Below are 27,278 nucleotides of genomic sequence, written 5' to 3' on the forward strand. Positions count from 1 at the left end.
ATATAGTTTTAGTTGATGGAGAAAATGGACATAAAAACCATCTAAAGTGGATCTTGCCGTTCGATTTGATATATGACATGACCCCATTTGGATATGCAAGTCCAAAGATACGGGGTACTACTTTTAGGGCCTGAATGGCTAAAATAGACAGCGCATTAACGCACTGTCTATTTCATGCATTTAGGCCTTAAAACTAGGACCCCATTGTGTTGCCAATGGGGTCCTACTTTTGAGGCCTAAATGCATGAAATAGGTAGCGCGTTAATGCGCTACCTATTTTAGGCATTCACGCCCTAAAAGTAGGACCCCATATCTTTGGACTTACAAATCCAAATAGGATCATGTCATATATCAAATCGAACGACAAGAACCAATTTAGATGGTTTTCATGTCCATTTTCTCCATATATCAAAATTGTATGCATCAATATATACATCAATATATACATATATGCATCAACATATACATATACATATATATATATATATATATATATATATATATATACATACATACATATATACATACATACATACATACATATACACACACACACACATACATACATACATACATACATTTATACATACATACGTACATACATAAATACAAACATCAAAAGTAAGACCCCATTGGTTGCCTATGTCATGCATTTTGTTGTCTCATGAGCATAAGAACAAGCACTTGTGTTCCTTACCTTTCTTTGCAATGGGGGTCTTGATTTTGGTGGGGTATGCTAAAAATTGATCAACAACATTATTTGATGCATATAGTTTTAGTAGTTTTAGTACACATACATACATACATACATACATATGTGTGTGTGTACATACATACATGGATGCATGCATGCATGCATACATACATACATACATACATACATACATATTGATGCATATAGTTTTACTAGATGGGGAAAATAGGCCCTACTCCGATTTTTGTGGAGAGACACAACTAGACAAATAGAGCAAGTCCAAGGGGTCGCTAGGGACACCTCCCGGCAAATGGAGATGCCCGGTATGAAAATTTAGCACCAATTTTGGGATGTAAGCTGCATAGTCATGTCCAAAAAAAGTTGTCAATTCTTGCATTAAATGTAGGGTGGTGAATATATGCTATTCCGTCATGGGGCCGGAGAAGACGGAGGCAAAAATTTGAACCTCCAAAAAGACTTCTTTTACCAGTCTATGGGGACCGCGGCTCTTACTAGTGTTGAGAGTGGACAAGACAGCTACCGTTGGTGTGATATGGGAATCTCCCAATCTGCAATTTTAGCACCAATTTTGGGATGTAAACTACATAGTCAGGTCCAAAAAAGTTGTGTCAATTATTGCATTAAATGTAGGGTGATGAATATATCCTATTTCATCAAGGGGCTTGCAGAAGACGGAGGGAAAAAATTGAACCTCCAAAAAGACTTCTTTTACCGGTCTATGGGCCCTAGCTCTTACTAGCATTGAGAGTGGAAAAGATAGCTACCACTGGTGTGATGTGGGAATCTCCAAGTCTCAAGTTTTGGGGTACATGAAATTAGATCATGCTAACGGTAACTCTAAGAGGTTCCAAAGGCAGGCAACATTCTTCATCATAGCTAACTCAAATGCAAGGCAGTGAAAATGCCAGGAGAGTTGCTAGGTAGCAGTGATTTTGGGAAGGGATATGATGATACTTTGTTGTGTTATGTAGGATATTAATTTCCATTAAATTTGGGACATGTTAGATATAACTTCATAAAATCCTAAGTCATGAAATTAATACATTACAAGTTCAAGCATAAATAATAGTTGTGAAGTTAATGCATTAAATATTCAAGCCTAAAGAAGAATTAATCAAGACCTAATGCACCGTACCAGAGACTTTGGCCTTACCCTCATTCCATAGACTTGCCAACGTAAGGCCAAAATTTTCATTCTTAAGAATATGTGGAAAGACCTTACATTTGGCCCACTTTTGGCGAAAAAATTTCATTCTAAAGAATAGGTGGAGTGAAATTGTGTTTGATAAATACAAATCAATGCTCAAGTTTGGACATTATTAAATAAAGGTATCCTTTTGAAGATATTGGAACACATGAGAGAAATAATATTGAATATACATGAATTTTTAGACATACTATTAAAGACAAATGAACATATAATGGATGAAATCCTATTGATGATACATGAATTTTCAATAGAACTGTTATTCAAAAGATTTGATGGATTGAATGTAGCTTTAATACATTATCCCTTTTACAAGAGTGTTTGAGTTTAAGGCTTGAAACATAAGAATGAATTTGTGTTGAAGCCTAGTGGTTTGTTAAGGATATGTGAAACTTGAAGTAAAAGTACTTACAATGGAAGGGATTATATCAAGATCCTATTAAGGACATGTGAACATATAGTAGAATAATTCTACATAAAATCAGTGGATCAAACTTAATGGCTCAAAAGCAAAAAGGGATGATGGTGCAACCTAGGGGCTACTCTACAGCACTATGGCAGCAATCTTTGTAGTTACTATCAAAGGTAGTGTAACTTTTTTGTCAAGGAAAGAGACGCGAACCACTCCACATGACCTAGATCTGTATGACCTAGGTTGCACCGACTTGTTTCTTTCATGGATAAAAAGTGACCCTTAGGTGATGCTATAGCACTCCCTTTTTTGGTCCATTATTATAGCACAATTGGGGCCTTTTGACCTAATACTAGCTACCCATCAAATATTTGTTGTAGATGTTAGGGGTAATTACCAAACTACTAGTGGTAGTTTTATCACCACCATTAGTAATTTTATTTGAGTGTTCCTTAATGGTAGTTCTCCTACTACTACATACAATATTACCAATAGTAGTCCTAATCCCAATGATAGTACACATAATATTATTATACCGTCCAACTTTAATCATCATTATATCTATGAATGCATATATATAGGTCTATCTATATCTATACCTATTTATTCGTCATCCAGTACGTTTGCATTTATTTTTGGTGCTTTGCTTACTTTGAAACTATAGATAATGTGATTTCATTATTGTTTGCATTCTTGTCAAACATGAGGAGCTGGAATGCATAAGAGTTAAGAGGCACGTTATAATTTCTGTGTAGATTTGAGCCATTGAATAGCCTATTGATTCTGATTGTTTTCTTTCTTATTAAATCCTTAATTTGGTTATTTCACACCGAACATCGCCATATCAATTCTTTTTTTTTTTGTTCTAGTAATGTCCTATCGCAACATAGTCTAGGGTTGATCAAACAAGATAAATGGGTGCTCACATTAATATATTTTTGAGAGTCAGAGGATAGTGGCTGTAGACTACAAAATCATCACTTTGAATAAATTTGGCAAGATTCTTCTGATAGAAGGAATAATTTCTATTGCACTAAAGATGAAAGAAAATTATCAAAAGGCTGATACAAGGCTCAAAATCACACTGGTGCTACTAGGCTTAATAGTCGTAGACTAGGAGTAGTACTAGTGTATTTACTAAGTAGTGTGCATGCCTCTCCTCATTAAAATTCATAGTCTTCAAAAATATATAATGCATAAGTCAAAATATTCTAATTAGTTTTATCATCCTAATGTTGAAACTGACTTAAATTCATAGTCTTCAAAAAGGTATAATACATAAGTCAAAATATTCCAATTAGTTTTATTGTCCTCATGTCGAAACTGACTTTCTCTTCCTTCGTCTCCTATGAGCTTCAAACCTTTAATCCATTAATCTCTCAAATAGTAAGAATGGTCTTGTATTAAGAGACGATGATATCTAAAGTGATCTACAAATACTAAGAATGGTCTTATATTAAGAGGTGATGATATCTCAAGTGTTATACAAACCGTAAGAATGGTTTTGTATTAAAAGGTGATGATATCTCAAGTGTTCTACAAATAGTAAGAATGGTTCAAGTGTTCTACAAAAGTATTAGGTACCTCTTAGTGGCTGAAGGAAAGGAGTGATGATATCTCAAGTATTCTACAAATAGTAAGAATGGTCTTGTATTAAGAGGTGATGATATCTCAAGTGTTCTACAAATAGTAATAATGGTTTTGTATTAGGAGGTGATGATATCTCAAGTGTTCTATAAAACTATTAGATACCTCTTAGTGGTTGAAGGGAAGGGGTTGGAAGTATGGGCAAAATCTCTAGGAACTACAGGATGGTTGCAAGAACAATTTTGAATGTCATAAATGACACTTGGGTTTTTCAACATATGGGTGAACTATTTTTAAACATTTTCTTTCATGGTTAATAACACTTTTAATAAGAAGAACCATTTTGAATGTCATAAGTGTTGATGCAATCCCATGCTATGAAGTCTACAGAAAGTTTTTTTTCCCCACATATGGGTGAAGTGATGTTTATGTTACTAAGTTCAACATATCAAGCAACGCATTTGTTTTGATTATTGAAGGAGTTTGATAATAAGACCCATTTCAAATGCAAAAGAATTGTTGTATTAGTAATGGAATCCGCTTTGGAGTGGAAATTCGGTTTCTTTCAAACCACATACTATTGTTGCATAATGTGAGTATGGCTCCAATTGGAAGTTAAGGTAGACTATAATTCACAATATTGGTATAGTTACACATAGTGACATAAGTTTTATTTTAGACAATTTTCCCAAATAGTGGTTTCCACAAAGCTATGTTGAATACCTCGATAAGGAAATTGTGGAAAAGCTCGCTCGCTTTTTTGGGCCCGCTCGCTTTTCCTCGCTCGCTCTATCGACTGCCTCGGGGCCTTCACCCCTCGGTTGGTTAGTGGAGCATGTAATGTGGTTTGTTGAGGCGGCTTGTGTACAGCTAACAAGTGGCTAAAAGACTTGGGAGAAATCACATATACATATGTAATGGATAAGGAGCCTTGAATATAATCACCCTTGAACCCCTCTCTCTCATATCCCTCCTAGGATCTTTTGGGAGGAGAGAGAGGCATGCGTGGCTAGGAGGTGGGGGATTGGGACCCCCCGCACTCGGCGCTCCTTTAGACGAGTGGCAGTGTTTGTTTGACTGCCAACATGCGTCCCAATTCTGCGGACTGTGTGTTTGTTCTGGCGTAGCTTTGTATGCGTGACACATGGTGGCGGCGTTGTGGACTGCGTGCTAGCAGAGATGTCGCGATCGGACAGCGGCAGCTTTTAAGTGCGACTTGTGTGCATGATCCACGGCGGCGACGGCAACTCTTGGTTGTTCTACGCATTTGTACCTCCCGTGGTCTTTGGCAGACGTGCTACCTACGTGGCATTTGGTGGCCGTCGTCATTTGGCTGGCGGGGCATTGTAATCGTGGTCAAGGTTTGATCAATTAGTCACACTTATTTGCACGGGGTTTGTCCACAAGGGCGGTGTTGGAGGTGGTAGCCTTCACCCCTTGGTTGGTTAGTGAATCATATGATGTGGTTTGTTGAGGAGGCTCACGCACAGCTGACACGTGGCTAGAAGACTTGGGAGAAATCCCATATACATATGTAATGAATAAGGGGCATTGAATATAATGGCCCTTGAACCCCTCTCTCTCATATCCCTCCCAGGATCTTTTGGGAGGAGAGAGAGGCATGCGTGGCTAGGAGGCGGGGGATTGGGACTCCCGCACTCAGCGCTTCTTTAGACGCGTGGCAACTTGTTTGGCTGGCAACAATAATGGATCAATGGACTTCTTTTTGTTCAGTACAGCAAGGTGTCACGATCTGTGACGTATTCCTTTCTCTATTTCTAGACTTATGGATGGTTTGATGAATGGACACTTGTGGAAGGGTATGCCCTTTCGATGGGACACTTCCTATGAGAAACAACCCTATGCCCTTTCGACGAGACACTTCTTATGAGGCACAACCCTTCACAAGAGACATTCTATTGAAGAGACATTCCTATTGTAATGTACCCTCTCATCAAGGGTCACACCCTTCACAAGGGGTACACACTTCTTCATGCACATACACTTTGGAGTACACACCTTTTCATGTGTGACTCTTCACTCTCTATATAAGAGAGGCCCAATTGTATGGATGACACACTACAGCTACACTACAGACACTCAAGCAATACAATTATTCCTTGTTCTCTGCTATTTCTGTCTCCATTCTGTTCCTTAGCACATTTCTAAATATAGTAAATCTAGGATTTCTTACAGTGGTATCAGAGCAAATTTCGCTCCTGCCTGTAGGAAATGCCCCCCACCTTCTAGCGCCGCTAGAAGGACATCCGTGCACATTGTGCATGGAACAGATGGAGAGGATGAGCGTAAAAATTTTTAGCGCCAACCCTGCCTAAAGTCATCAATGGTCTCTCCATCTCCCACACATCACGAGTTGATGTGAATGGACACGACAAAAATCGTGTCTTTTCATGTGCTTGGGCTGTCCCAAAACGAAGGGACGCACCTTTTGCACCATCGGACACACCTTTTGATGAAGAGTCTTGACTCCTCACCCAAGGGACACACCCCATCGTGGCAAAAAGGTCACACCTATTCATGTGGGGACACCCCTTTTAAACACAGGGACACTCCCCTTCATGAAAAGGTGCACCTATTCCAAGGGTCACACCCCTTCGAATAGGCACAGCTTTTGGCACCAAGCACTTATAAAAAGGGTACCTAGAGGGGTTAAAAAGGAAAACCCAGCCCCAAATCTTAGGTCTACCCTAGATACCCAAGGGTTAAATAAACCCACCCTTTAATTTTTGGGCAACCACCCAACCTAGGCAGCCACAAACGAAAAAGGGACGCACCCTTTCACGCCATAAACATTCTTGATGCAAGAAGGAGCAGTGTTGATGCAAGAAGGCAGAGTTATTGCTTTTGACAGCCATAAACATTCTAATATCCAAAGCCGATACCCGGTTTATGATAAGGAGTTTCTTGCCGTTGTACATGCTTATCGCTCTTGGAAACATTATCTCATGGGAGCCGACTCGGTAGTCAAGACAGACCATCACTCTCTAAAGTATATCTTTACTCAGAAAGTCATGAACGCTCGACAAGCACGCTGGGTTGAGTTTCTGGCCAACTTTCACATGACCATTGAGTACATTCCACGACTACGCAATGTAGTTGCAGATGCTCTAGGTTAACTCGAGCATCAGCTATGGTAATCTCTACATTATCGCCTCCTCCTTGTGCCTGTAAAGGTTGCATCCTTGGCAAATTGCATAGACTTCCCTTTAAGAAGGATGGTGTAGTGAAAGCTACACGAAAATTACAGCTTATTCACAGTGATGTCTGCGGTCCCATGAGGACACCTGCTTTAGGGGGTTATCTCTATTTTGTTACATTCATAGATGACTTCACCAACTACACTTGGGTCTATGGTCTTAAGGCAAAATCAGAAGTGTTTATGCATTTCAAACACTTTGTGGCTATGGTTCAGAATGAGACAGGACTCAAGGTGCAGACACTTCGCACAGATCGAGGGGGAGAGTATATGTCTCATGAATTTGAGGCATTTTTTAAGATGAAAGGCATCACACATCAGCTTACAGTGAGGCTTACACCTCAATAGAATGGCAAAGCTGAGCGGAAGAATCGCACTGTCATGGAGATGGATAGATGCATACTCACAAGTAAAAACTTGCCTCACAGGTTTTGGCTTGAAGGCCTCATGTGTGCCAACTATATTTTGAATCGGGCTCCTACAAAGGCTTTGAAGACAATCACTCCCTATGAGGCATGGCATGGCAGAAAGCCTTTAGTGGACCATTTCAGAGTTTTTGGTTGTGTTGCATATGCCCACGTGCCTGTGGAGTTTAGACACAAGTTGTTAGATAAGGCACTCAAATGCATTTTTGTGGGATATAGTTCACAAAGCAAAGGCTATCGTCTCTACAATCCTGCTACACGCAAGATTTTTGTTAGTAGAGATGTTATATTCTCTGAAAATTCAGCACATACACATGCTGAATTTCAGATTCCAGCTTCTTCAGAGCATTTGGTTTTCCCGCTGAAATTCAGAATTTAAAGCAACCTCCTCCAGATCCACATGCCCCGATTCAGTCACAGGCTGATTTTGTACCACCTCAGGGTGTGGATGAAGTTGTCAGGCAAGAGATTCAAGAGATACACGCAGCCAAAACAGTCCCGAATTGGTTGCTTCAGACTCTCAAGGAGAGTAGGCTTGAGGCTCCATTGCCTGGCACGACTTGTAGTGCAGTAAGGCACACATGGGGGGGCTCTTTCAGTTGAGACAGCTTATGCACGGCCTCTTCTTGATGAAAAGGAGCCTGACTCTTTTGAAGAAGCAAAAGATAATGTGCATTGGATGTAAGCCATGCACAATGAGTTGCAGTCCATAGAGAAAAATCAGACTTGGGATGTTGTGGATTTGCCACCAGGTAAGCATGCCATTGGTACCAAGTGGGTTTTCAAGGTAAAAAGGAAACCAGATGGGTCTATTGATAGGTACAAGGCACGACTGGTTGCCAAAGGCTATACACATAAGAAGGGCATAGATTATGAGGAGACATTTGCTCCTACATCCCGGATGACCACCATACGGTCAGTTATTGCAATGGCTGTAAATTTCGCTTGGAATGTCCATTAGTTGGACATAAAAACAGCTTTCCTTAATGGGGACTTGCAAGAAGAGGTTTATGTCAAACAACCTCTTGGATTTGAACTTTTTGGCAATGCATTTTAGGTATGCAAGCTTAACAAAGCTTTATATGGGCTGAAACAAGGCCAAGTGCATGATGTGTCAAGATAGATGCATTCCTGGCAAGTAAGGGATTACACAATAGTCCCATAGAAAGTACCCTCTACATCAAGAAGGATGGGGGGGATATTTTAGTCATCATTCTTATGTAGATGACATGCTACTCACGGGGTCAAATGAGGATATAATTGTAGATTTCAAGGTTGAGTTGAGAGCCGAATTTGACATGACAGATTTGGGCATGTTAAATGCCCCATCAATTGGCATCAAAGGCACTAGCCTAGAAGCCCTGAGATCTCTATCCTCTGGCATAGCTCCCCCCCATCTAGTGTCTCGAGGTGGATCTCTTCTCGGAGCGACTATGGGGACCCCGTCATCTGCTACAATTGCCGCAACAACAGCGGGCTGAGGAAGATCGGACTCTACTTCACAAGGGTCAAGGTAGTCTCCGGTGAGTGTAGCTGTAGGAGAAAGACTCTCCTACCATAGATGGTGACCTCCTAAATATGGTCACCCTTTAGTGCTAAGGATCCACTCACGAACTTGTCGCCCCATAGGAGTAAGGCCCACGATCCTACCTGCCATCGCTTTGTCTTGCAATGATTGAGCTGCTTTTTCAACTTGTTGCTTATCCTCCGAAAAGAGAAGGAACTTGACAGTAGTGGGATTCGAGTGTGCTGCCATGAGAGTCCCTCTGGCCAGACTGAGGTTACCACCGAGAAACTTGTGCCCCAAGAGAATGCAAAGAACCACCTGCTGCCCTGCGGAGAGGAAGAAGAAAAGGAAAAAGGGAAAAATATTCACCACTCCCCAGAACCAAGGAACACCTCCTAAGGCTTCTTTGAGCACAGGAAGGCCCTGTGGACGGGCTTTTGAGTCACGAAGAAACCCCTTGGGAGGGAGTGAGCAGCCCGAGATTGGGGTTCACGATCCCTTTGCAAGGGAAGGCAGCCTAAAAGAGGCCGCCCCTGCTTGAGAGGCCTCCCACCAGCTCAGGTTGGTGAAGGCAGGTCTCAAGCCCAAGGGCCCAGGTGCCCTTAGCACCCAACCAGCCACAGCGGCCATGCCCGCAACCGCGCTGCTAGGCGTGCCTATGACGCAGCCTGCGCGCAGCGAAAGCGGCCCCCTAGGGGCGCATAGCCATGAGCTGCACAAGCAACCCACCCAAGCAGCCACGGGGGGAGCGAGAAGGGGAGGCTGAAGAAGAGGCAGGGAGGAGGCGGAAGGGGTGCAAAGGGAAGAGGTACAGGGCCGGAGGGGAGACGAAGGAGGAGGCAGAGGGGGAGGCATGAACAACAAGGCAATGAAGGCCAGCAGGGGGAGGAGGGAGCTAGCAACTCGGCCTTCCACCTATTTTTCTTTTAATGAAGGCTATCTTGTGGATGGTTGTGCTTGTCGATCTTTACCAACATGACCTTTGTCTCATCAAGATTCAATGTATGCATACTTTTTGTGCCTCACCTTGGGAGCTCGAACCTCTTCAACTGGGTGGTACCCACAGGCAGCAAGGTGTAAGTGAAATTCACCATGCCATCATCCTTATTACATGGGTACTTGTCAATAAAGTTGGTATTACTTTCACCATATTCCAAGTAATTGCTCACTGTGCTCTATAGCTTGTCTCATCTTGCATAAATCAAGTTAAATTTCTGTTGGAACAGGATGCAGATTGCTTAGTGATCCTCCTCAACGGGAGGATGTAGAGTGGAACACCTTACCCGACCTAGTGGCAGAAACAAACCCCTCAATAGGGGAAAACCTCTTGCTCGACGAGCGAGGAATGGAACCAACTTGCGGAAAATCAACAGGGAAAAGAACCCTGCCGCCTAAAGAAGAAGCCCTGTCAACAGGAAACCCAATCACTGGCTCACCAAAAGTAGAGGGCACAAACTCCTCCTCTTGGAAATCTGAAGCATCTGCCAGGGCTGAAAATGAGTTCATGTGAAGCAAGCCAGACATCGGAGTGCAAAGGATCCCTTCTGAAGGAAGAGGATCAATAGTGTAAAGCATCCCCTTCCCCCTATCCAAGGGAGGAAGTGAGGACTACTCTCGATCCTGTGTCTACCAAGCCGCAGAGACCTGTATTGCCTCAAGGAGAGTGTCTGGCACCACTGGTTCTAGGGGAGAAGCTACAACCAGGGAGTAGGTCGAAGCTTCAGCATCTCGGACTGTGTGAGGTGAGACTAGAGGGACAGCCCGAGGTGAAGCAGAGTCCACTAGTGTACACTCGTGAACAGAAGCAAGGATCTTCACACGAATTGGAACCCACTGTAATGCGTCGGGTGCCTCTCAGGTAGAAGGTTGTGAGGCAACTGAGGTAGAAGGTGGCGGTATTAAAGGAGCGCTCCGTGGAGGAGCACTCTGGCGAGCAGGAGCTAAACCACCATCCTGAGAGGACCGCCAAGTGGAGGTCGAGGAGCAGGTGTTGGACCTGTACCACCCCATGTCGAAGCCGAGCAGGTACTAGACCTGTACCACCACCATCCTAAGGAGGGCCACCATGCGGAGGTCGAGGAGCAGGTGCAGGACCTGTACCACCCCCCTGTCGAGGCCGAGGAGCAAATGCTGGACCTGTACCACGGACCTGTACCACCCCCCTCTCGAGGCCGTGGGGCGGTAGCTGTACCAGAGGACTTCTTGGGTCTTTTCTTCTTCCTGGGGCAATCCCTGGCAAAGTGTCCAATGGTCCTACATATCCTACACTGGTCCTGCCTACCTGTAATCTCTACTCTCCAGCGAAAAAAGAAACCATCCGGGCGCTGGATCATAACACGGTCCAACGTGAGGTTAGGATCCTTACAGAGGACCCTAACTCTAGGTACCCCATCAGCCTTGGTTGCCTCTGCTGCAGTCAATGGCAAACTAGGGAGGCGTGTGATCTCAGCAACCGCACCAAAATGCTCCCCAATAACAGAAAGAAGTCGATGGTAAACCTGAAAGCCTGGGAAATCCGATGAAGAGCGAAAAGATTTCCTTATCTGCCTCCACTGGGTCGAAACCCATATCAAAGGCGTCAAAGAAGATCTTCCTGTGTCCCAGGTGTAAAAACTCAGCTTTGAGCACAGTGTGCTCGCAGCCTTTGGAGTGTCAAAAACAACCTGGAAAAAACCTCGTCCCAGAAGACGAACATCTAACAATCGTGGAGTGAGGTATGGGGGGAGAGCCGCAAGCATCCAGTCTCTTGCTTGGGATTTGGAAGGGTGAGACCTCAAGATGCGTGCTAGCAACGTGGTAGAGCATTCAATCTCTACGTCCTTCTTGAGCTGCTGCAACTCATCTTTAGAAAAAGTAATAGTTTTCACGACCGGTGGAGAGGTGGGGGGAAGGGTAGAGGCGAGGGAGGGATAGAGGCTAGGGAAAGGGGTAGAGGCGGGGGGGGTGTAGAGGCGGGGGAGGGGGTAGAGGCGGAAGAAGCTTGGGGGGGGGAGGAGGCGGGGGGAAGAGGTAGAGGCGGGGGAGAGGGAAGCAGGCTGAGAGGTGAGGGGGCAGGCTGAGAGGGAGTGGGGGAGGGGGAGCAGGGCTGAGAGGGAGGGGGGGGGGGGGGGGGAGCAGGGCTGAAGTTGAAGGGGCGGGCTGAGAGGGAGCGGGGAGGGGGAGCAGGGCTGAGAGGGAGTGGGGGAGGCAGAGGGGGAGCAGAGCTGAGAGGTGAGGGGGCGGGCTAAGAGGGAGAGAAGGGGAAGGAGGGGAGAGGCTGAGGGCGGGGGAGGGGGAGAGGCTGATGCAGAGGGAGGGGCTAGCGAAGAGGGGGCAACAAGGGAGGGCGCTGAGGGAGGGGCTGGAAGAGAGGGGGCAGCAAGGGAGCGGGGAGGAGCAGCAGCTCGTCACAGAAAGATTCAGCTCGTCCTACATCGCCGCCGTAGACAGCTGATCCGGGATCAGCTTCATCCAGGTGTTACTAGGGGTTCCATTGATATCTTATTTATTCAGGAGCACAAACTGGATTCTAGAGATTGTGCCAAGTCAGGCAAGTTGCTTTGTGGCCATACTTTTGGTCGCCTGCCTTGGGCACCAGGGGGGGCACTTCTATTTCAGTTTCGCAGTTGGTTCTCCCCTTGGTTGTTGGACACGGAGTCATTATTCCCTCTAGAGCTCAGTGGATTATTCTCTTGATTGGAGGGTGTAAGGTTGGTTTCCTTAACCTATATGCCTCCAACATTAGAGGGGAACGTGCCATCATGTGGAAGGATTTGCTCTCCTGGGCCCCCGTTGCGGATTCATGGGTAATTGGAGGTGACTTTAACATGGTTGAGTTACCGTCAGACAAAAAAGGGGGTAGAGAAGGAGGACTTCACTCTTTGGAGAGAGCAGCTTGGGATGCCTTCCTTTTTCACTACTGTGGCAGAGATACTTGGTTGGACGATGCCTTTCTTATTCAACCACAGTCCCTCCTGTTCTCTTGGTCGAACAGGAGGCAGCAGATGCCTATTCATGCACGCATTGACAGATTCTATGTAGATGATTAGGCACTAGACAGAGGTGGATCGATATGCATTGCTGCTGGGGTTTCCACTTCAGACCACTTTCCTGTTGTGCTGGCTATCTCAGAGCCTCACTTGAGTGGCCGGTCTACCAGCATGAGGATTCCAGATGCCTTGTACATAGAGGAGGACCTTACAGAGGCAGCCCTGCAGACATGGGTTTCTCATGTGCAGGGTGGGCAACCATTGCCATCACAAGTAGCTGCTGCCCTTTCTGGTATTAGCGACTTCTACCTCTCAGTTGCTTATACTAGGAAACGAGATATTCTCAAACGTGAGATTGGTGTTCGCCAACAGTTGGCAGCTTTGCAGAGGGAAGAGCAGAAACGGCCTTCAAATACTTGGATTCAGGAGCACCTTGCTGCAGCAAGGGCTCGCCAGCAGGTACTGCTTGATCAAAGAGCAAAGCATGCCTTTCATGCACGGGAGTCCTTCAGGATGCAGATGGGTGGCAGAGTCAATAAACACTTTTTCTCTACTCTTGGCCCTAGACATAGGAGAGAGAGTGTATCCCAGCTTATTGACTCACATGGGGTTTACAGACAGATCCAGATGATGTCTTGCGCATAGCTTCAGATTTTTAGGCCGCCCTTCTTACTACTGATCCTAAGACACGGGATAGAGAGGTTGCTAGACAGGTTATTTGGCAAAGCATCCCTTTGTTGGTGAAACTAGATATGCATGTTTTGCTTGATGCACCTTTCACCAACACAGTTTTCAGGACTGCACTTTCAGCCCTTCACAAGGGCAAGTGCCCAGGTTTGAATGGCCTTAGCCCTTCTTTTTTCATTGCATTTTCGGATATGATCGGAGACTACATTACTTCAGCCCTGCAGGGCATTTGGGACTCTAGTGAGATGCCTGGGTCGCTTACAGAGGGTCTCATCCACCTTATCCCGAAAGGAGGTTGCAGAAATCTAGTGTCCCAGTGGAGGCCTATCACACTTCTGGGGACTTGTTACAAGATTCTGGCCAAGGCAATCAGCCTCCGATTGCAGCCCCTTCTCCCAGATCTTATTCATGACACTCAGACGGGATTTGTGCATGGCAAAAGCATTTTTTAAAACATTTTCTCTTTCTAGGAAGCTTCAAAGTGGGCCATGCAGAGCGGCCAGGGTCTAGCCATTCTACTTTTGGATTTTGAGAAAGCTTATGACAGAGTAGATTGGGGTTTTTTGGAGGGCACCCTTCTACGTTTTGGCTTTACTGATGCTTGGATCATAGGTGTTTCCTCTTTGTACAGATCAGCCCACAGCCAGGTACTTATTGGTGGGGTAAGGGGTGAGAGTTTTGAGATTTCCAGATCAGTCCGTCAGGGATGCCCCCTTGCTCCTTTTCTTTTTTTGTTCGTGGCCGAAGCTATGAGTAGATCTCAAGCTGACATCTTTGGGCTGAGACTTCCCAATAGAAGGGAAGAGGAGTTACTTGACAGCGACTTGGCAGATGACACAGCAGTTTACTTGGATGCCACTCCACAGACGCTCACTTCTTTCAGGACAGCATTGGATTTATTTTGCTTGGCGGCGAGGGCGCAAATATATTGGCATAAATCCAATGGCTTTTGGATCAATGATGAGGACACTCCAGTTTGGGGGCTTGACATAGGATTCACTTGGGTTCAGAGGGGTGTGCCTGTCAGGTATTTGGGCTGCCAGGTCGGCTTGGATATTTCTTCCACGCAGCAGTTTGTTGGAGAGCACCAGGAGGAAGCTCCTTTTTTGGAGCTCAGACAAGCTGGATATTGCCTCTAGACTTGTGGTGGTCAACCAGGTTCTCTTGGCCATGGCCTTGTTTGTTTGTTCTTGCTGGTGCCGTTCTAGGGACTACATCTCTTAGCTCAAGAGACCAATCAGAAATTTTCTTTGGAGTGGGCTTGATGGCACAGCAGATGCCTTAGCCAGGGTGGGTTGGGAGACCCTCATCCTCCCTACACAGGAAGGGGGTCTCAATATTATTGATCCAGATTTATTGATCCAGATTTACAGTGCAAAGCTTTACTATGCAAGATGATGGTGCGGGGACTTTTGCCAGGGCAAGAACCGTGGAAGGCCTTTCTTATTAGCAGCATACAGAGGTACACACCTTCTTCAGGAGGAGACTGGATGACTTCGTCCCCTCTCATGGTTACCATTCTGAAAGCATGGGCCAGTTTTAGGAGCACTCTTCGGAGGATTCCTCCTTCCTCTCGTGAAGAGATTGATAGGCAACCCATCATGTGGAATGACAGTATTTTAGATGATCATGGCAAACGACTTGGTGCCTCACTCTACATGCAGTGGTCCAGGTGGGAGAGGGGACCTGCATCATCTTTGGGGTCTTGGAAAGCTTTCCGCAGGCTTCCAGAAGAGACCAAATCTCAGTTGACAGGACATCTCAGAGGGAGTACAGGGAGGATCTTGCAGATTGAGGCAGCCCTTCCAGAGGATTGGGTAGACACAGATGATATGCCACTCACTTGCTCCACTTGGGTAGGTACTTTTACGAGAGGTGGTGTTCCGCTTCAGGTTTTGGCCTTTCGAGATGCACAAGAGGATGCTTTAGTTTTTAGTGTGCAGGATGGTGGCAGATTGCTCAGGTCCAGAGAGGACATCTTGCTTGAGTCTGCTTTTCAGCCTATTCAAGTTGTAGGTCTTTTGGTGCAGGGATCAAATTCAGAGTGGTTCCTCGGCCCAGACCCCCGGCTACTCTCCACCGGGTCTTGGAGGCTCATGCTCTATGGCGGAGTTCCCATTAGGTGTTTGCAGTGGGACCTTGGAGAGTAGGAGTGGATTGACACAGGACATCGAGAGAAGAGCATCCCCTTCTTTCGTTACACGATCAGTAATGCCAAGAGATTTCAGCTCAATAGAGGTTGGAGACCTTCCAGAGTTCCTCCTTGGCAGACATTTGATATCACTGCGGATCTGCAGAGGTGCTTCTGGAGGAGACTCTGGAAATCCCACAGGATAGAAAGATCTCTCTCTTCTTTTGGCTGTCTATCCATGGTGGGATTGCAGTGAACCTTTGGAGATCCAGGTTCGGAGTCGACCCTACTTGCCCTCATTGCCTCTCTACTTCGGAGACTATTCAACATTGTTTATGGGATTGTAGACAGGCCAGGATGATTTGGATGGGGGTAGCCAGGATTTTCAGTCACTTTGCCCACTCCCCATTCTATATGACATGGGGCTGAGTGGCTTGGCTTTCTCTTACAGGGGCCTCAGGTATTTCTATGAGAGACTTGACTCCTCTCGGGCCATTTTGGTTTGACGTCATCAGATTGAGTCCTGTTCGTTGGATGTGGTACCACACCTTCCTTTTACAGCCGTAAATGCGTCTGTGGATACTTCTTGGGAGATTCTAGCGAGCATAGCATCCTGGCATATCTGGAGAGCCAGATGTACAGACGCTTTGGAGGGTACTCAGGTTCATCTCTCGCACACTTTGGCTAGACACCGTACATACTTTGATGTCCGTATGGATGAGTATGCAAGGAGGCTCCCGTGCAGCCTCAGCTAGGAGGGCTTCTTTCTTCAGGGAATAGAAAGATTCTCCTTTCTTCTCTGAGACTCCTACAGGGTTGAGGTGGCACTTTCAGCCTCAGCCTTGGTTATTTTCCACCTCACTTTGAGGGGGTTTTATTTATCCTCATGATTTCATGATGTATTCCGCTTTGAGCTTGCTCTTGCGGGTTTTTTCTCTTACTTAATAGAAGTCTCTTTCTTGGAAAAAAAAAGATAGCTTAGTGAACCAGAACCGAGAACAAAAGCACTCAATGCAATGATGATGGATGCAGTTATACATTATGGTCATGATTAAGAACTCTCAAAATAAGAAAACAGCAGGCATAGAAAATTGCTAGATAAAAGATATTGTACAATACCTCCCGCTCTGCTACGCAAAGTGTACGAAAACCGGCATGAGCAAACTCTTCTAGATGCTTGACACTAACTTCTGCAACTCCACCTTGGTCTTTTGCTAGTCTTTTCAAAATAACTGTATCAGCCCCTTTGCAAAATAGTTTTATTCTGCAGCACCAAATCTTGGTGATGATGACTTTGAAAGACTACAAAGGCAACACTTAAGAGGGGCAATACGTTGGAAATCACATCTAGTCTGAATGAATGATATGGAGTACAAAATCCCTGACAAACCATCCAGTAGAAGAACACAATAACTAATCACCAAGGAAAACTATTGATGATGAGTTAACAAAACAGGTCTTGAAATAGTAAAGTAATTAGCATTGCTACGTAAGATTTAGCATAGCAGACCATGATATAGCATTTTGTTTTGCATTCCACATTGCTAGAACTTGAGATAACAATTATGTATGGTAACTAACATTTGTTATACACAAATAGAGCATCGGTTAACACTACTTGGTAGCAGTTAATACTGCTGTTTAGCCCATTCATCCACACATTCACAGATTTTATCTTGACGAGTGGGCTTTGAATACAAGTGGTTCACTGTGAATTTCTCCCGACTTTCCTACCTTAGACTACTTTCTAGTCGTTTGGATGAATTCTGAGCCTCATAGGAGAGGTCGCTCTGCCAATATCAGAATTCCAAATGCCTTCTATGCAAAGGAGAATCCCACTAAGGCAGTTTTGCAGATTTGGGTGTCTAAAATGTAGGGTGGAGTGCCGTCCCCTTCACATGCGGCACCAGCCCCTTTTTATCCTAGTGGCTTCTATCATTCGATCGATGCAGTGGAACGGCTAAGGGGAAAGGAAGACAACCAACAGGAAGTAGGGAGGGGGATTTCCTGTTAGGACGAGCCGATGGTGAAGGTGACTGTGAAGAGGAGGTTAGGAGAGGGGATTGGGGGCATTCAAGCATAGGAGTTTTCGAGCATTCAATCATTAAGCATGAGTGGAGAGAGAGGCTGGAGTCACAAACTCGCCTAGTGCATCTCCATTTGGTATATCTACTCCTGGGTGTGTCTCTATGTGGGGTATTGGTCATTTTCATCTTATATGCTATGCTCCCGTCCATCTCTGTTCGCAGCTCCAACCTCCCTTCATCTTCCTTTATCCGGTCCAGCGGACCGTGTGTTATGTGGCTTGAGTTCAGCCTTGTGCACGTTGAGGGCTGGGTGTTGTGAGTGTGTTTCACTTTTATGCTTATCATTGACACTAATGTCCACTCCGTACTCGTTCCGCGCTGAGTCTGCACCATCACAGATACCACAATCATTTGCCCCACTACATGATCAATTGCACTAACGTTCACGGGAAGACATTAGTAGTTTCACCTCAACATTCGTTGTGACACACATTCCTTGCATCTTACACCAGTGGCATTTGGCCTCCAATAACACCTACAGCAAAGATCAAACCTCCCCTCAGACAGTTTATGGTGATCACGGTGGGATACCGGTGGTGTTGAGTAGCAATGAGTGAAGTTGTATCCTAGGGCCCTAAAGGAGAGAGGTCTTATGCCGAGTGGAGAGAAGACTTCCTACACACTAAACTCAATACAAGAGGAATTACGTGCAATGGAAGTTCCCGAAGTCCTCAGGCCGAGCAGCAGTAGCAAGAGCAAGTAGCTTCATCGAAACTTTCATTCACCTGGACCAGCAAGATCCCTGGTGATCAGATCGGGACTCTAGAGAAGAAATTCAAAGCGGAGGGTGAAAGAGGAAGGTATGATGGACGAGGGCTGATTAGGAGCTTATCAAGGTCAAGGTACCTCTAGAAGAGAAAGCATTATGCCATTTCATGGCTTACCTGAATAGAGTTTCGAAGATGGGTGCCAGCAACATACCACATAAGGTGATGGAAGCTACCCAAATCACAGTTGGCACAAAGACAGAATGAATAGGATGAAATCAGGTTTTGGAACACTCAACAAGGTATTGGGACTGGGACACAAGCTACCCCAAGAAGTACTCACTACATAAAACAAGTTTGTAATATTTTCTATCACTGGATTTAAGGGATCACTATTAATTGATAGTGATCGCTAGCCCCATAGATCTTGAAGGGTCTCATGCGGAGTTTAATACAAGCATATGATATCAAAATTGTTGGTTTGATAACGAGTGCCGATAGTTGAGATCTCACCTTACATGTGAGCGAGCCTTGGTCCATCTGACAACACACGAGATGCAGCGGATCTCATGGCAACTGACACGTCGTACGAGCTGGGCTCTTCTCACACACAAGATGGATGAGGTGATCCAATTGAGAGGGAGATCCTACATGGGGTGAGGGCTTCTATCTAAGGGGAAGCCGCCTATTTCAATCACGGATCCAGATGTCTAGCACACATATGCAAGCTCACTCTATGATGTCCCATGAATCTACAATGGAGGCCTAGGAGAGAAATTCCTTCCAAAAAAAGGACTTCCAGAAGGCCTTCCACATTGTTCCATGATCTCGTATGATCAGAAGACTTCACGAGGTGCACAATCCAAAGGTCATGATTTGGGGGGGATGAGCCTATACAAGTCCATCAGAGGGAGAGATCGTTCCCTAAGAGGCCTATCAGATTGGGTTGAGAGCACCAATGGAGGGAAGCAGGGATGCCCCCTTTTGTCGACTCTCTTCAAACTTTACATTGATGAGATCACATCCTTTATTGACCGGCGAGGGATCACTATTGGCTGACTTGATGATACTGCTATATGCAAATGACTTAGTCCTCATATCATCTTTATCAGAGGGATTTCAAAGACATCTGGAGGCCCGAGAGCTGTGTTATAAAGAGAGAGACTTGGCAGTTAACCTTGGGACGACCAAGGTTATGATCTTCATAACACCTCACACGCTATATTGGCAATCTTCACAGGGCCACTCTTCAAGATGGTCCATGCAGCTAAGGACGACCACACGAGGGCAAGGAGATTTGGCCCGACTAGAGAGGTGGTGGTTCCAGATGCACTTTTAGAATCCGCCGATTGTTTTGACACTTTAGTGACCTCCGACTGCCAATGCAACATCTTTCTGGATGGTCATCTCTCGATGACAAACAGGAGGAGATTTGAGAGGCTACAGGTGATTATGGGGTTTAGGATGATTCGGAGTAAGCCCTCAATTCCTCATCAGAGAGTACAGGCAGAGTTCACCATCAGCCCGCTTCGAACTGATGCCATCTTCTAGATAGTGGCATTCCTCCCTAGAATTGGGGCCTTACCCAACTCCAAACTGTCGAGGTTGGCACTAGAATCATCTAGACGGTTAGCAGAGAGCGGGATCCAACACAGCATGGTATGCATGCGTATCCACAAGGTTTGCCAGCAAGGGTATTTAGATGGACCGGCGCCCCCTTTCAGTATGGCATGGATGCACCACCCAAGTTGGTCACACGAGATGAGATTAGTTGCATCATACAGTTAGATCTCCTCAAGCTCCATATGTCTCAAACTTGGGGGCAAGGGACCAAGAGTTCCCCACCAAGATCTAGTTTTACCATGACCACTTTGTGAGAGTATTGGACAATGGACTCATCATCGAATCCCTAGAGGACAGAGGAGTCTCACACGCACTGAGGATTGCCATTGAGCACATGCGGGTCTCATCCCATCAGTTGAGTATTGAGGTAGGGAGAGCTACAAGCACACTAAGAGAGCAATGGTTTTGTAGGCTAAGCACGCTAGGGGAGGTCGAGACAAAGGAACACTTCTTATGTGCTTGTCTAGCCTACTATGAGATATGGGTGCTATACCACTGCCTCTTTCAAGAGGGGTGCGGCTTTGGTCCACTCTCACGGTTGATCCACTTCCATGACCAAGTCTGCATTAGGCTCTATCTGATGGAAATGCAACGGCACAAAGAGACACTACTGAGACGTATTAGACTAGTAGCAGGAGGTGACCACGCCACAGGAAGTTGAGGCAGACCGAGTACAGCGACACGTCACAAATTTCTATGTATTTGAGTCAGCTCTAGGACATAGTGGGGTAAAGAAGGAGAAGCTATCTGACGTGAGGGCAAAGTGGATCAGCACGGAGAGACAATACGACGCTATAGAACTAGCGACACAGGAACCATGCACGGCACAGAGAGTAACGAGAGCATGCATGATCGAGGTCCGGCCTATCTCAACTCTCCTGAGAGGAGACCGTTGGACACGAGGGGTCACTCTTCTCGCCCATTGGATACAGAGGTCGAGGAGACCACGACCTCCGCCATAGCAAGAGACTGCCCGACAAATGCAGATCCAAGACAAATTTGCAGCCCACTGGACAGCCACCACGGCACCAGGTTAAGATTTTGAGTCTCAGTTTTTCAGCTTTGAGTTTCAACTTGAGTTTTGCGTTTGACCTCTTGAGCTCTTTAGCTTAGCATAGCACTCAGCAAGGGGCCTAGCGTGCCCTTTGCTTCACCCATAGAGGCTTGTATGAGTTCCTTTTCTTGATGAACTTTGTCCCATAGGCCGCGAGGCCTCCATCATTCCTGCTGGCTGCACCTCAGCCGCCCCCTCACCCACCCTCAGCCCTCAGCCACCCCTTGCCACCCTCAGCTTCCCCTCACCACCCTCAACCGTCCATCTCCATCCCTCTACCCCCCGTCAGCCTGCTCAAGGTCTCTAAACCCCCACCTGTCTGCCCAAGGCTCCCGCGACACGCCCTCAGTGCCCGTCTGCATTGGGGCTCCCGCAACACCCCCCTCTGGCTGTGCCCACTGCTGCTGCTCCCGCTGGTGCTGCGCCTCAATATGGCATCCTCAAAGGCCTCTCCCAGGCCCCGTGGATACCACATGGCTCTTGGCCCTGTTTGCTGGGCCACGTGGCTGCTCACAGCAGTCACTAGCTTGGCTAAGCCAAGCTAGCTGCCAGCACATTTCGGAACAAAACAGTGGACTAAAGAGGAAAACAGTTCCAAAAAAGCATCAAGAACACCCAAGAATTTTCTTGAGACCAAATCATCAGGTGGACATATCACCCAAGCACATGCCCATGCGTCAAGGGTCTTCATGTCACGCGATCACACTCTATAGAACCTCTCCAGACCTGACTCATACGTGGCACAGATGTTTCATCCAGCAGTGCCTTGTCAGATACAGGGTGACTACACGCGGTGCACATGGAGTACTTACAATGCTTCTCACATCAGTGGCCTTAGGCCTCCGGTAACACCTCCGGAAGTGAGCGCACCTCCGGAAGTTTATGGCGATCATGGTGGGACATTGCTAGTGTTGAGTAGCAAGAGTGAAGTGGTATTCGAGGGTCCTAGAGGAGAGAGTTCTTATGCCGAGTAGTTATGATACCCTTGAAGGAGCTAGTGAGAGAACTAGGAGGTACTTGAGGAGAGTGGAGAGAAGAGTTCCGGCCGACGAAGTCCTCAAGGCGAGCACAAAGTTAACCCATTGGAGCAGTAGCCAGAGCAAGTAACTAAATCAAAACTCTCATCGATCTGGACCAACAAGATCCACTGGTGATCAGATCGAGATTCCGAAGAAGAAGTACAAAGCAGAGAGCAAGTGAAAGAGGAAAGTACGAAGGAAAAGGCCTCCTCAGAAGCTCTTCAAGGTCAAGACAGCACCTCTTGCAACAATGTCTTCATCAACAGCCACTTCAATGGGAGTAGTGCCTACTACAGCACCGGACTTGACATCCAGTGGTCAAGCTACTATTTCGTCTATTATGCATACCCCCGGTCTGTCGAGTCTAGGTTCTACATCCATGACAACTGTGGGCTCTCATTTTGCTCCGGTCATGTCCCTACCCTCTACGTTGCCATTACCATTATCTATGTCCTTTCCTACTACTTATCCATCATACATGGCTTCGACCCCATCCTTCTCTTTCCCAACTGTCCTCGCATCCTCTTTGACCCCCATGTTTCCTATGTCCTCACCATCTACTTTCACGACGGCAGCGCCTGCAACATATGCAATACCATCTATTTCCTCTATGGCTACATCAGTGTGGTCCTCTGCACGCCGTGCCGCCTCATCAACCTCTCCACCGTATGTCTCCATGGTACCCACATTTAGTACTGCTCCATCAGGAGGTCCTTCATATCTTGCACCCGCTTCAGCCTCTGTCATCCAGAAGATTAGCTGACAATGGGGTAGACACATGGTATGCACGTATATCTACATCGCTTGCCAGACAGGGGATTTAGATGGACAGGCCCCCTCCCTTTCAATACAGTATTGATGCACCCCCTCAATCTATTCCGGTAGATGAGATTAACCGCATCATACGATTAGATCTCCTCCGACTCCACACATCTCGAACTTGGGGAGGGGGATCAAGAGCTCCCCACCAAGACCCACTTTTACCGCAATCACTTCTTGAGTGTCTCGGAGGAGGGGTTCATCATCAGACCCCAATATCTCGAGGACAGAGAAGTCTCACATGCATTGAGGATTGCTATTGGGCAGATGCGGGTCTCATCCCATCAGTTGAGGATTGAGACAGGGAGAGCAGCCTGTATACCCAGAGAGCAACGGATCCGCATGCTATGCACACTCGGAGTGATTGAGACATAGGAGCACTTTCTTTGAGCCTGCCCAGCCTACTACGAGATCCGAGGGCGATACCACTGTCTCTACCAGGATGGGAGTGGCTTCGGCCCACTATCACGATTGATCCACTTTCATGACCAGGTCTACGTTGAGCTCTATCTGCTTGAGATGTGCCAACACAGGGAGACCCTGCTACGACAAATCAGAGAGCAGCATGAGGCGATCAGACCACAGAGCACAGAGGATGACCAGACACAGTGGCAGGTCACAGATTTCTATGTCTTTGAGTCAGCTCCAGGACACAATGGGATGGAGGAGGAGAAGCTAGCCAATATGCGGGCACACTAGATTTCTGAGAGTGGTGTAGAGGCCATGCGCGACACGGAGAGCGACCAGAGCACCCTTTATTGAGGTTAGACCTATTACAGCTTTCCTCGGAGGAGACCACCCGAGACAGAGTCACTATGAACATAACTCAACAAGGTCAGAGATCGAGGAGACCACGCCCCCCCTTCCACCACAACATGAGACAGCCCGATAGACGCAGATCCGAGACATTTTCACTGCTCATAGGCATGCCACCACAATGCTGGGTTTTGGATTCTGAGTTCCAACTCCACTCTCATCCTACTGCAAATAGCATGTGATATATTATGTATTTGATTTAAATTTGGCTTGAGCTATTGAGCTTTTCTATTTCAGCATATTACTCAGCAAGGGCGTTAGCACACCCTTTGCTCCAGCGCTTTGTGGCTTGTATGAGTTATTTTCCCTTTTTGGTGTGTTTTGCATTTTGTCCCATAGACCCGTGAGGCCTTCGCAAACGTCTCTCTCTCTCTCTCTCTCTCTCTCTCTCTCTCTCTCTCTCTCTCTCTCCCGTACATAACTCTCCCGTCCGTACCTCTCTCCCTCCCATCCCGTACAGCCATTGCCCGCCAGCAGCAGTCCATACCCCTCCGTCAACAATCTGTACCTCTCTGTAAGTAGCCTGTACCTCTCCGTACAACCCATCACAGCAGCAACTCGTACCTAGTCCATACCTCTCCGTACAGCCCGTCAGCCCATTAGCACCCTCCACCCATTAGCCCTTTGCCTCAACCAACAGTTACCTCAGTTAGCAGCAAACACACTAACCCTCACCTCGAGTTGGGTTACACTCCCAACCTAACCCAGGGGTTAGGTTAAGCTAGGAGGTTCAATAGATAGCCAATTATGGATTAGCCTACCCTCTCCTCCAAGTCCCCCTCAACCCCTTCAACCTTCATCATGACGCAGTACTCTACAGTTGCAGCCATGACACCCTCTCCATATGCACGGGATTACCAACAAGAAGGCTCAAAACGACCCATCCTTGGGCAACAAGATCAGATTTTTTATCTACAGCACGCAGTGAGAGAGCTACGATTGGAACTGGCAGAAGTAAAGGCTCGACTTCACATTCTGTAAGGGCCTAGTAATTGATGAGGCTGTAAAATCTTGTAAGGATTCCCCCCCCACCCCGCAGCTAGTCTCTACAGTCAAAGATCTTGTTCACATTGAAGTACAAATTGCTAAGAAGGAAGTGACAGTGGAAGTGGACACCAAAGCAAGTAAGTTTGATATTCAAGCAGAGATTAAAGAACATGAATTTAGATGTGATAATGCACTGAAGATTAGAATAGGAGGACTCCCAAAAGATTGGTACAAAGAGGACACATATAGCGAAATATTGACAAAGATCAAAGCAAGCTTGCCCAACATTGAATGGGTAGATGATGATGAGCAAGATGATGACAGCTTCTATTATGCACTATAAAGGTCATGCCATCCTTACACTGAAGTCAAAAGAGGACACATATAGTGAAATATTGACAAAGATCAAAGCAAGCTTGCCCAACATTAAATGGGTAGATGATGATCAGCAAGATGATGACGACTCCAGGCCAGCTTCTATTATGCACTATAAAGGTCATGCAATCCTTACACTGAAGTCAAAAGATATGCGGATCAAGCTTCTTCGACAATCTTACAAGTTGAAGGGTACCAAAGTATGGATAGCAGAGAAGCTTACACAAGCTCAACTCAAGAATAAGGCAACTGAATTAGCTAAAGTCAGGGCTGCCAGAAAGGATGGAAAATGGGCAGTTTACCATGAAGGCATAGCCCTAATCAGAGAGTTTAAATCAAAACCAGAAGACTCTCAGTCTTAAACTGATGTATGGCTGTAGTACTTTGGTACTATATATACCAAGTACTTGTATTGTTTCATTTGAACATTTCTATTGGAGCTTTCTTGTGTGTGCACTCTTGCTCACTTGTGTTCACAACTTGTCTCCACTTTGTTCCTACATTTGGTATCAGAGTGCTTCCATCTCTAGAGCCCCTTCCCGCGCTTGCTTGGAAGCTCCCGCAAGCTTGGTGCTCCAATGCGCGTTCCTGGTTCTCACATTCAGCTCTCCAGCTTTCGTTTGAGGTAGCTCCTACAGTCCAACGGCTATTTTTTGCCCTTTTGAGGTCCGATTTCAACGTTTTTCGAAATTTCGGAGCTGCCCGCATACAAACAAATCTGACCCGCAGCATTTCAAGCGAAAAGAAAAAACAAACTATCCCATAGCATTTCAAGCGGGGGGGGAACAGAAAAAAGAAAAAAAAAACTTGTTTTGTCCGTACAATCGTACGGATGTCCGTACAGTCCGTACAACTTATTAGAAGGCGATTCGAACAATTTTCAGCTGTTTTTCGGCGTTTTTCCTCAGATCTGGACTCTTTGAAGCTCCAACGTCTCCTGGGTGTGTTCCAGCAGGCTCCAAGCTCTTCTCTACACGTGTGTTCTGTTCAGAAGTACTCCCAACAGCTTCATTCAGCTCCAAACAGCTCACTTCGGCTCCTTTGTCATCTCCAGCTTGCCCACACAGTCAGTGGACTGCCTTGCAGGTGTTTCGGGCCAAGGTGCACTTTCAATAAGTGTTTTGAGCTGTGTATTTCTCTTCGGAACTGTTTTTGCAGCCCATACTCTTGCACTCTCAGGTGCATTTGCAGATACTCTGCATTGTTGGGCGCATTTGCAGTTACTTTACAGTTGTGGATGCCTTTGAGCTCCGTTGGATGCATTTGAGCACTCGTGGGTGCGCTATTTCAGATTTGGGTTGTACATTTTTAGTTTGGGATTGCACTTCAGATTGCAGCAAAGTGCACTGATTGGTTTATGCCATTTTTGCAGTGATTGCATTGTGCAGTCAGTGGCATTACAGAGCAGCTAGCCTTGCTTTGCATTTGCAGCAAGCATTTGTTTGGGATTTGCAAGCACATTTGCAGCCCATTGCACTTTTGGGACTTACAGTTCTTTTTGCAAGTACATTTGCAGCTTGTGGGTATCCCATTTTGCATCATGTCGACTCTTTCAAACAGTTTTGGCAATTTGTCCGAGGGTGACAAGCTAGATGAACCAAACTATGCCTTGTGGTCATTCATGCTTAAGAACATCTTGGTTGGTAAGGGCTTGTGGGATATTGTTAGTGGGGATGAGGTGAGGCCAGCAGACTCATCTACATCCAGCACAGCTTCTTCGGGTCAGACTACAGGCAGACAGCAGACTACTATAGCCCCTCCTGCTAGTCCCATAGCATCGACGGAGGAGCACAAGAAGTTTGACCACTGTAGTGCCCAAGCAATGTTCTTGATTGCCACAAATGTGGAGAGGCACATTATGATGACTATCAAGTCGTGCAAGGATGTAAAGGCAGCATGGGAAAGATTGGCAAACATGTATCATGTTAAGAATGA

The 27,278-nt window shown here is 46.1% G+C and overlaps 1 protein-coding gene across 1 annotated transcript in view; it reads right to left on the minus strand.

Annotated features, from left to right (window-relative positions):
* LOC147900682 (uncharacterized) overlaps positions 1-27,278 on the minus strand; it is a 138,036-nt gene that overhangs the window by 50,239 nt on the left and 60,519 nt on the right. Inside the window, exon 12 of the mRNA XM_087375501.1 lies at positions 16,976-17,120. Coding sequence (XP_087231627.1) covers positions 16,976-17,120 — 145 coding nt within the window. The remainder of the gene's footprint in view (positions 1-16,975; positions 17,121-27,278) is intronic.

This window comes from Dipteris shenzhenensis, chromosome 6 (assembly GCF_047967505.1).
Source record: "Dipteris shenzhenensis isolate YYH24624 ecotype China chromosome 6, Dip_SZ_1.0, whole genome shotgun sequence".
Lineage (NCBI taxonomy): Eukaryota > Viridiplantae > Streptophyta > Polypodiopsida > Gleicheniales > Dipteridaceae > Dipteris > Dipteris shenzhenensis.